Source organism: Pyxicephalus adspersus, chromosome 6 (genome assembly GCF_032062135.1).
Source record: "Pyxicephalus adspersus chromosome 6, UCB_Pads_2.0, whole genome shotgun sequence".
In the NCBI taxonomy this organism is placed as follows: domain Eukaryota; kingdom Metazoa; phylum Chordata; class Amphibia; order Anura; family Pyxicephalidae; genus Pyxicephalus; species Pyxicephalus adspersus.
Genome location: NC_092863.1, coordinates 1,135,987 through 1,147,615, shown reverse-complemented (window position 1 = coordinate 1,147,615; position 11,629 = coordinate 1,135,987). Strand labels below are relative to the sequence as shown.

Here is an 11,629-nt window from a genome sequence, read left to right as displayed (position 1 = left end):
GAATGCAGCTTGTCCAACCACTAGAGACGGGTGACATCACTGAGGATGCAGCCTATCCAATCACTGGAGACCGGTGACATCACTGAGAATGCAGCCTATCCATAAGCTAAAGATAAATAAATATTCCAATAACAAAGCATTGCTAACAGCCGTCCAGACAAAGCCATAGGAGGGAAGTAGAGGACAGTTATTGGAATGCTGTGATGCAGTGACCTCAATATATTGGCTGGAGATTGGGGACAGCTGAGGATGGAGAATGCCCCGAATACCTGGGGTGGTTTAGCAGGCACTGCACCCTGATAATGAAGGGGAGGTCAGAGGTTCCCAGTAGAGGCAAAGAAAACCGCTAAATCATCTTTGCTATTTTCCTGGATATTTCCTGCTGTGGTATTTTAGCAGTGTTCATGGGGAAGAGGAAACCGACATCTGCAGAAGTGTGAAATCCGAGAAAGACATTGGAAGGTGTTCTGGTAAAAACATTTTTTGGCAGCTGATTTTAGATTTGCTTGGACCCTGTTAGTTCCTGGAGTGAGGAGAGTTATCTAATGCTGATCAATGTGCAGCAAAATACTTCCTTCCTTCCAATGTGATTTCATATTACTGGGATGCCAGCTAATGATATGATTGGATGTAAATACCAAACCTACAGCAGTGAGATGTAATACGTCCGGTATCTCAGATGTCATTTCCAAGTCCACACAAAGCTTCATGCTAAACAGATAGAAACTTTATCAGAACAGATTTCATTTTAAGCTTCATTAAGATAATAGTGCAACTGAACCCGAATCTTCTAATTACATATCAAACACCTGTCTGCTGCCAGCATGCTACATGGAAGGACCCTTGTGTTCTGTGTGGAATCAGAAGTCTCTCTGCAGAGTCACAGCTCTCAAATTACAAGGGAGCACAAATTCTGCCGATGGCAGAAAAATAAGAGTGGGACCTCTGAGATTGACCACTGCTTCCACATAGATGGCAGATATCCTGCTCTGTGAAATGCTGCCAGGCTGTGACTTTCCAGGAAAATAAACCAGAAACAGGTTATGCAGAAAATAATTTTCCCAAAATAATAATCAGCAATTGTTTCCCCATAGCCACACTGGACCACTGGTCGTACATCTCATTTCTTCCAACAATTACATTTCCTGCATTTTGACACAAATTGGTAACTCTAAACTTTATTAGCATCCTATTATTATAAACTATATTGCTATCTAACTCCGCACTGAACAAGCCGATATTCCCATGTTAGGATGAGTTCAGATGGGCGGTTTGATATCGGTATCACAGCAGTATCACCGCTACCGACCAATCTGCAATCACCTTACATCCCTGGTCATGAAAACGGATGAGATGACGGAAATCCCTTATTTTTATGAAAGGCATCTGAAGGTCTTGTGGTTGCATTTCATTTATTCAGACAACACATATGGCAGCCCAGTTTTGAAGTGGTTATTTTGCCCGTGTGAGCGTCATAATGTGAGCATTGTGTATCATGTACGTGTATGTATAATAAAACCATAATGTACCCCAATTCAGACTCCAGTTTCTGCTGTTTGAAATATTTTACACCAACTTATTAACAAAAAGAAAATTGGAAAACAATCTGCAAGTTTGTAGCTTGTAGAAAACAGATTCTGTAACACTTCTGAATGTTCTGTGTTTGCATGCAAGCTACATAATGTAATAAGAAACAGAATAAAAAGAACAAATAACAATACAACGCACCAATAATACATGAGAAAAAAATTAGAAATACTTGGTATACTTATATACAGAACATAGAAGACAGGGAAATGAATAGGAAACATTTAGCATACAATGAATATACAAAACTCCATTATCTTGTAGAGAATAGTTTCCTGGAGCCACGTTTACCACCTTCAATAGATGATTCGGTGAGCACTTCATTCTGGGTCATTAAGCTGGGATAACGGTGGTATTTGTGGATTAAAAAATAATAATGTCTCTCCTTATTTTACCAATACTCCCTTATTGTGATATGTAAAAACAAACTCTGATTTATCACTATATTGTGATTAGAAAAAAATAGTCTGCCCCATATATGAATGGGTTCATGCTTTCCACAGCTGAATATGTACAAATGTAACCTTAATATATACTTATAAATTTTGCTGTTGTCTTCTTGTGCAAGCAGCAGCAGGCTGCCCTCATTCATGCTTAATCAGTAGGGATTAATGTGCTTACCCATTAAACTAAATAATGAGAATCTCAAAACATGCATCCCTAGCACAAAGCCCCACCCCTGAGGAGCCACAGCGCATCCAACCAGTCCCATGACCTTAAATGGCATTAATCTGGATATTGAATGGCTTCTCTTCCAGAACACAGATGTCACAAAAAGATTGGTTTCAGATATTAGGAGACAAACTAAAAATGAAGTAAAAACATGGCAAAGTCTTTCTTCACATTTTGTTTCATCAGGATTCATAACCTACATCCTGTAGGCACTAAAATTTGACTTGAATGACTTTTCTCCCCAGTGGTCATATTTATGAGACGATTGTCTTTTCTTTCTTCTTCCACTGAGTTCTGATAAACGGGTGATAACAAATCACATGGATGAAGTCCACAGAACTGAAACCCAAACAATGCACACGTTTCTATTCTGTACTCATGTGCAAAGATTGCTCCCCCAATCTGTAAATATGTGAAATTCAGAACATAGGAACAAAACAATTGGACAAGAAATTCATCTGGTCTACGTAGGGTAGGTTAAGGAGGGTTAAAGCTTTACATTATGGATTGTCGTGTTATCGTACATCTACCCGTCTAAAACAAAGATGGTCCGAACCGGTTTTAAGGACTTTTATCGCTATAGGCCACTGTCACCATCGAGCAGCAGAAGAGATTGTATGGAGGCGGTAACAGGGAGCAATGATATGGGAAGCACTGAATCAAACAGCTTACGGCCATAGAGAGTCTGCAGGCAAGGCTTGGAAACGCATCGGCCTATGATTATGTTGTGGTTAAAATGGGGTAGAAAACCCCTTTGCGTCTGGAGTTTAGGGTTGGGGGGTAGGAAGGGGTCCTGCTATCGACTCAAAGATCGCCCAGTTATTCTGAATTCGGAAGAGATGGCTTATTAGATGTAAACATGCTTTGTGCGTTCAGGGCCGGGTCGGGAAGTGTTAAGGTTTCCGGTGCAGATTTCTTCCGGGGACGGTCTTTGGGGACGGTTAGGAATTCCGGAGCGTCGGTGGTTAGAGGGGTGGAAGGAGCGCTGGAGGGTCCACTGCGGGCTATAGAAGGCAGTGTAATGTCAGTGATGGAAATGGCTGGTGGGAAAATCCCAATTTTCCTGTTAGTGGCTTCCTGAGTGGTCCTTTCATATTCTCGCACTTCGTCCATCGTCATGTCTGCAGGCAAGGAAGAAAAATGAGAAAAAATAAACACTTCGGAACATATAAATGGGAACTTCTCATGTTGGATCAAACCTGTATGAGAAGCAGCAACCAATCTGCTCCTTCCATAGGAAGACATAAAACTCCTTCTTATACGTGTCTGATCTCCTAGTGCCATTGAATTTGCATGTTCTTTTCTCTCATTTTCATGAATCAGTCCCCTAATGGCTGTAATAATTTATAGAGGAATCTTCCTGGATATCTCTCCAGTCCAGGATTTAATTGAATTTTCACCAAGATTATACCTCAGTAGCTCATTCCAGTTCCTATCCCTGAGTGAGGGATTCTGGGAAGGCCCAGCACGCATTTCTCAAGTCATCATGCTTTTAGTTATTCTACTTCAGTAGGGGTAGTAACTGTGTTGGTGGCAATAAATATGATGAGCTTTGTATAATGAAGTCTCTTGGGGTCTCCTGGCACAGACTAACAGGAATCGTGTTGTACTGTAAGCCGTACACATCTCTCCCTATACAAGCCTAGGACATACAATATTTAGAAATAGGCGTCCCTAATGTCTGCCATCAAGGGACCTGTGATAGGTAGGCCATTGCCTGCTTGAATACAGCAGCAGTAGCATGAAGCATTGTATGGCACAGAGGACATATACCGGACTGATGACCCTGTATAAGGATGCATCACCATTGAGAAATATACACAGGGCAGGACCTGCAATCAGTGACACATGAGGGGCGTTATACATTCACTCATTCCCTGCTTGGAGATGTGATCACTTAGCAGAGGGAACTCTTCCAGCACCAATTTCCTTCATAGAAATGTGACAAAATGCTGGGAGCCACCAAGAAAGCTGATGCTTCAAGATGTGAAAAGGAAACACCCAGCTGTCACCCTGCCAAGCCATTACTGCTATATGCTTTGCAGGGTAGTTTCTTTAGCCCACAGAAATGTGTCCTTACCATGAATGGTTGTACACCAAGCCAAATATTCCCGTTTCTTCTGGAAGACCCATGCAAGAGGCATTATAGAGCATGCAAGAGCATACCACTTCTGGTGACAAGGCATTACCCTGCCACCTTTCCCTGGTATATTGTAGTGCCTATAAAATGCCATCCGGTCAGCACAAATTACAACATGTGGCTGATATATTTTACAGGCTCACAGTAACTCCGGCTGCATTTATATTTGCTCCTGGAGCATCTGAAAACATCCAAATATGATTTTTGGGTGACGACTAATAAGGTAATAAAACCCCAATTACAGCTAATTCCCACCCCAGCTAATAGTTCTATAGGAGCAGTAAAAGGGAACGTACACTTTCTTTGGCATCACTGTCTATTTCATCCCTCGTTGGCGAAAGTTGGTTGCAAACTTTAATATTCGTTTTGAATTGCATGTTTTTTTCATAGTGCCGCACATCGTCCATCGTCATATCTGCAAAGATGGAAGATTTACAGACTGAAGAGGGCGAAGGGGGAGAGGGGTTACAATGGATCCTACTGCACCAGGACAGAAGAGCAGGCAGGAAGAAAGTTCAGAGAAGAGTGGATGCCGCTAGCTTTACTGAGAGTGACCCCCATAAAGTTAGTCAGGAGCAGGAAGGGTTAGGCCAGGTTTAGGAAACGTGAGGCTCACTAGCAATTGAAGAACTATAAGCTCCAGCATGGCCCTCGAGCTGGAACTTTTATTTCTTCTACCAGAGACGGACAGGTTGCTTGTCTCTGGGATAGGCAGTGCTGCAGGAGGAGAAGGACAGGAAATCAGCTACGTAGGGTATAATCAAAGCGTAGAGAGACAGAGGATCCTGCCAAGCAAAGATCTCTTACAAAGATTTAAGAGATCTTTATAGAAAAAGGGAAAGGTTTGAAAATGCTGCAAACTACACTTACCTGGAAATATTACAAAAAATAAATGAACAAAGAAAGAATATACATGACAGAAGTCTGTATTAAGAAGCAGTTTATACCATTGCAGACAATCACAATCACCATTACGTCATTAGACTATATGTGTATGGGAGGAATCACTGATCAGCCAAAACATTAAAAACTACTCACAGGCCAGTCACAGTACCAATGCTGACCCCTGCACATCACCAAAAGTGCCTACAATAGGCACATGAACGTCAGAATTGGACCATAGAGTAATGGAAGAAGGTGGCCTGGTCTGATGAATTGTACTTTCACTTAGATCCCGGGCTTTGTTTATCTGATGGAAAATGGCGGCAGGATGGGAGGAAAGACAGCCTGAGAAGGTAGTGGGTCTTGCTGGATCTGCTGTTAATGTCTTCCACCATCTGTATTCCCCCTCTCCATGGGTCAAAGGCGATCTACATGGTTTTAGGAAGGGTGCTTTAATGTTCTGGCTGATCACTGTGGATCAATATTACAAAACTGAACAAAAGGAGGTAACAGAGCAAGAAAAAGGAGGAGCGTCTGAGAAGGAAAGAGTTTTACAACATCCATAGCATAATTGTGATCAGTCATATAACACTAAAATATATGTGAGGCCCATCCACAATTCAACACCCTACTGCCCTACAAATTCCTTCTTATATATAATTATTTCTAGAGCATTGAAAAGCAACACAGTATAAAGTTCAATAACTATTTTCCTTTGAAGATATACAGCTGATATGTGAGTATAGTGTTGCAGCTCCATTAGTTACCTCTAGTAGCATAGTTGTATCACCACTGGGTATAATTCTATGACTTCAGATACTAAAAACTCAATAGTTTTAAATGTAATAATAAAAAATAAATTGTATAGGCGATATTGTGCCTAAACTACACTGGTGTCCTCAAAACATCAAATAAAGGGCCTTGGTGCAGATATGACCAAGACAGGAGGGGGCTGCACACTAGAGGGGAGTAATTTGTCCAGGAAATTAATGCTAGGATCTCCGAGAAATTCTTACAATGAAAAGAATAAACTAGCAGCTGTCTCACTAGGGGGTGTTTGCCTGCTTTAGAAAAGATTTTCACGGGGACAACTCTATGTATGACCCTCCTTGGAGGAGCTAGGCACCCTAAAACTTTTTAAGTGACTGAACAAAGGCTGCCTAATGTATGCAAAGCTCGTCTCTCCCTCTATCTTCATTTCTGCATTGTGTTTCGTACCCCACCTCTCCCGCAGTAAAAAATGAATGTTTTATTTAGAGAATTTACTGCCTTGTTTTGGATCTGAAGGCCTTTTATAATTCTCATCATAAAACCAAGTCAGGGGATCATAATTCCTACAGCTAAACGTGTTATGGGAAGGATTTTTAGCTACCGAGCACTGGCAGGGTAAAGGTTTCTTTGCCAGAATATGACAATCTGCTTGTGCTAGGACCCGTCTATGACATGTTAGGTCCAAACAATAACATTTTCCATTTCAATGGACTCCAGCAGCCCAAAAGCAAAGAGACTCAAATGTTCATTCTTGCATAGTTGGCTTTAAGGTTAGGTAAGCTTGAAAACTGCTGGTATTCTAAATCTTCCCAATTCTAAGCACCAGGGAAGGCAAGTCAAGGAGAGTGGCTATTGATATTTTGTATGCCCCAGTTGCAGAATACCTTGCACTATGATGAGTGATGTCTGGGAGGGGGGTGTGTGAGACACAAAAGGAGGATTTGGCTCAGTCAGGGGAAGTAAAAGAAGTTTTTTTGTTTTCTTTGTGAGGTTTGTGCATTGCATAGTAAATGGATTTGGTATTATGCTATTTGGTATATGATATTTAGCTGGCGCCAACTAAAAGAAGGAAGCTTCCTAATCCACCTTTGTCCATCATGAAAAAGGGGTGAAAAGCACCCTGGTTTAAAATTTGAAAGGCACCTGTGTTGTTTATAAGAATAAGTATATAATAATGAATATTTCCCACTGCTATCACTACTCCAGAGCAGTGTTCTCCCCAGCCCCCTTTAGGTGGCCATACTACCCAGCATTTTTCAGTAATCACCCGCCTGTTTTTGGGTGAATACTGAAAAGTTGGGTCACAATACAGGGGCACCCACCTACACTTACTTCCCCACCCAACCTAAAAAGTTTCTGGGGACAATAGTGCAGATATCTTGCTAGTGCTGTCTTAGTTGATGGGGGTCAATAGATCTGAGTAACTAGGATCCTAGAGAGTGAGCAGACTTACCATACCATTCATCGATCCATGCAAATGCTTGTCGGTGCCCAATCAGTAAGACATCTCTTACCACCTGCAAATAAAACAAGTATTATATAGGAAAGACTCATAAGAAAGAAACAAGAAGACAGGACCAAAGTCTGGACTAATGACCTCTCATTCTAAAATGAAAGAATGCAGGAAATGGTCCTATAAAATGTTATCTGCCAGCTGATTGTTGCTGACAATGAAAGCACATAGTCTTTGATTTCTTAACAGTTGCTGCTGGTAGGGTTTATTGGGTTGCTGGACTCTATGTTAATCACATTTATATTCTAATGAATTCATTATTTAGGGAAAGACATATATTTCAGTAGTAAGTTGCCACCCACCTTATGGACAAACTGCTCCACCCGGGTCTGCAGACCCCACACCTCAAACTTCACAGCAACCAACTTATATGAACACATGACCGGCTCCTGGGTCTCTCTCCAGCCTTCCTTTAGGAGACCTCGACCTGTCTTCTCTGACTTAAAAGTCTTGGGGTCCTGGAAAACATCATAGAGGTTTTAAGATGCTACAAATTTGAGGTACATTAGCATAATAATCTTGCATAACTGTTTCTTCTGTCCTTTTAACTTTCTTCAGGTGCAGGATCAATACATTATGCGTAGATAACTTTAAGAAATAGGACTGGATGTGGAGTAAATGCATAAAATATACATTTCTACTAATAAGAAAAATCCAATAACACTAGTAGATAAAGGTGCGTCCTCAAAGCTGCACCTGAGCTGCCATCAGACCTCATTCCAATCACCAGGATGACATTTGTCTTTTCTGTTCTTCCCTCCTCTACAATTGTCCTAATACACAATCATAATTCTGGCGTGTTGTGCGAAGTGGAGATTTAGAGAAGTAAAGACATTGTAACAACATTGATTGCTGCGTCTCAGAGACATTAAGAAACCTCATTTCTCCAAGGCACCTTTTCAAGCCGTAGAAAATTGTCTTTTTCAAATCTTCCTGTCTGATTTGAGGGCCCAGGGGGTTCGATGGAATAAAAACTTCCCGGTGTTATTACCACCAAATCTCTGTGCCGATGTCTATAAAGACGGGCAACAATGTGTGACATGTGAACCTCACAAACAGCTCACAGTGAGCGAAAGCTTTCTCGCCTCTTTAATCCCGGCTGGAACGCAGGAGGGACAAATTACTTTCATCTTTTTTTATATTTACTAAATAGATCTGCAAGATGGAGTTTTTATGTTATATGATGATAAAATCCAAAAGAAGCTGATTTGTTGACTGGTAAGAAGCTGATTAATTTTACTGCGTAGTATGTCAATCTGTGCCTCAGTCGCCACAAATACCAATAACGAGTAATAATGCACAAAAATTGAATTACAGCAATTCACCTTCTCTCCAGGCTTGGAAACAAGAGAGATTTGTAATAATAAGACTAAACCCGGATGGCTCTGGCTGTGTTTTATGGAGCTGATAGTCAATTTATTGTACAGCGCTGTGTAATACGTTGTTGGTATATAAATACTGTTAAATAATATTAATAATTTCATATAAATAATCAAATAAAAGTTATGTTAAAAGAACAATTTTTCAGATGACACATCCACGAATAGACTCAATAGGTTAGAGGAACTTAGTATAAAACACTTTGAAGGTTATAAATTCGGCCTTATAACGATGGCCAGAAACAAATATACCCAACACATTACAGGTGGTCAAGGCGCCCTTCTTCAGGGGTGTGGGAAATGTTAGATTAAGATTTCTGGGTTGTGCTATCTGTTACAGTTCGTGCTGGTTCTGCCCCTTAACATACATAAATCATAACCCAGCATTTCTCAGAAATCTGAAGAATGGATAAAAATGTGCGGTGGATAAGTTTCATCAATATTAATACATTTTAGATGGTAAATTCACAGACTAATGGCTCTTTTATTTAAGAAGCTCCTCACTCACCGCTCACTGTGATTGAATATACCACCTACTCCTTCCGGTCTGTCTGGGGCTGACCCCATTTGTACAATGCTTACCATAAATGTCCAACCATTGTCTACGGACTCACAGCAACAGCATTCCATCCATACAACAAACTCTCCCTGTGTATCCCATTATACAATATTACACTCCCACCAATCATCTTATTCAATATTTTATGTGGTTTCCCATAGAAGCAGATTGCTCCAGCAAAGTCGTGACTGTTATCAGCCGTCAGTGATGTGTTGGGACCCAGATGGCCCCTTCTGGGAATAAAAAAAAAGAGAAACCCGAGTTTCTATATGTCACCCAGGCACCCAATTCACAGAAAGACATCTGTTGCTGACGTAAGTCTCCTTATATAAGGTAAGCATAGGGATTCAGCAGGAAACATTACTGAGAACCCAGGACTGCTGGGACTGAGCCGGGAGGAGCAAAGAATTATATATGAGAATAATTAGGACACCTGGAATAGATGGGACAGGTACGGGGGGGGGGGGGGGGGATGAAAGAGGGACTGTGGTCCACCAAACTGGTAAAACAATCTCACCAGTTAGTAATCATGCATTACAAGCTTTCTTTCCTGCTTATATTTTCTATTTATTGGCTAAAACACTTTGTTCTTTTTTTAATCACTATTGGTTAAAGGAAAAGATTCTACAAATAGGATAGGTAGCTGGAGACCATGTGACCATAGCTGGGGGATGCAGAAATATTGGGTTGTCACATCTTCTCACTCCTCCATAGCTGACCTTATCCAGGACCAGATTCTCCATCCACACAGCTATCCATATGTCTCACCAGGACTGCACCAATTTCACCCTTTAGTACACAAAACTTCTTTCAAAAAATTAGAAAATCATTTTTCAAACTAGATAAAAATATTGTTGGGTATGATGAGTAAAATCCTATTTTTGTAGAGAATGTCAAGTTTATGAAATAGATCTTCATGACACAATGGGCTCCAGGCATCAGTCACAAGGAGCTCTGCAGAACAGTGTGTTAATCCTTCAGAAAAATGAGTGTCAGGTCGCCATTGCAGCCTTTATTTATGGTGAATGGAACTCATAATTTCATGTCAGGGACAAGATTATCAAGTGGATTTTATCACCAGGTAATTTTCCTCAATGCTTCTCTGACATGTTCAGACGCCAGTTATTGTTTGGAGCGCGGTCTGGTGGTTGGCTATAAATCGCCACCGGCTCAGCATATCTGACACTTCCACAAATAGGGAATATAAAGGGGCGAGATGTCCAATATTGTCCACAGAAGACATGGTGAGCAGATGTGACAATTGTATGTAATATTACCCTGATAAATCACAAGGAATCATACAGACACAGGGGTTGCAATCTCCTCACCCCCCAATTTCTCAGTTGCAGGGTTTTTTTTATAAATTATTTCTGTCCCCAAACAGTCCACCCCATTTTTTAACCGGTATACAAGAACCCTGCACCCCTCCACCTCATGTCTGCCCCTGGCTGCCTCTCCAATGGAGTGTAATTCATTGAATTTACAGCAGATGGGTTTTACCTTTGTGAGCTCAGTCACTGTTCACAGCAAGGATAACCCGATTATGTGCGCTCGGTCAGGTAACTCCATTACACAACACATGTGATCCCCCTCTACAGAAATTCCAAATGTCACTCAGGAAATTGTTACTTATTCTGCAATTATCCTGCTTGAGCATATATATTGCTTTTCCTGATATATGATATATGCCCTGATATATGAGAGATCCTGCAATGGCCCAGCACAGTCATGTATATTGTTAATACTCAAGCTTCATTATCTGTGTGATCCTGCCATTATCCAGCACAATTATGTGTATTGCTAATCCTCAAGCCATGACACATGAATGATCCTGCAATGATCCCCATAATCATGGATATTGGTAGTGCTCATGCCCTGGTATATGAACTATCCTGCAATGACCCCATAGTCATGGATATTGCTAATCCTCATGTCCTGATATATGAACGATCCTGCAATGATCCCCATAGTCATGGATATTGTTAATCCTCATGCCCTGATATATGAATGATCCTGCAATGACCCCATAGTCATGGATATTGTCAATCCTCATGCCCTGATATATGAACGATCCTGCAATGACCCCCATAGTCATGGATATTGCTAATCCTCATGTCCTGATATAT

At 41.0% G+C, this 11,629-nt stretch overlaps 1 protein-coding gene and 1 long non-coding RNA gene across 2 annotated transcripts in view; one reads left to right on the top strand and one right to left on the bottom strand.

Annotated features, from left to right (window-relative positions):
* Nucleotides 1-11,629, top strand: part of LOC140332865 (uncharacterized) — a 359,753-nt gene that overhangs the window by 8,801 nt on the left and 339,323 nt on the right. The gene's annotated exons all lie outside the window — the stretch shown is intronic.
* PITPNC1 (phosphatidylinositol transfer protein cytoplasmic 1) overlaps nt 1,396-11,629 on the bottom strand; it is a 55,489-nt gene continuing 45,255 nt past the window's right edge. The window contains exons 7-9 of the mRNA XM_072414082.1: nt 7,868-8,023; nt 7,506-7,569; nt 1,396-3,380 (exon numbers count right to left, since the gene is read on the bottom strand). Coding sequence (XP_072270183.1) covers nt 3,079-3,380; nt 7,506-7,569; nt 7,868-8,023 — 522 coding nt within the window. The 3' untranslated portion in view covers nt 1,396-3,078. The remainder of the gene's footprint in view (nt 3,381-7,505; nt 7,570-7,867; nt 8,024-11,629) is intronic.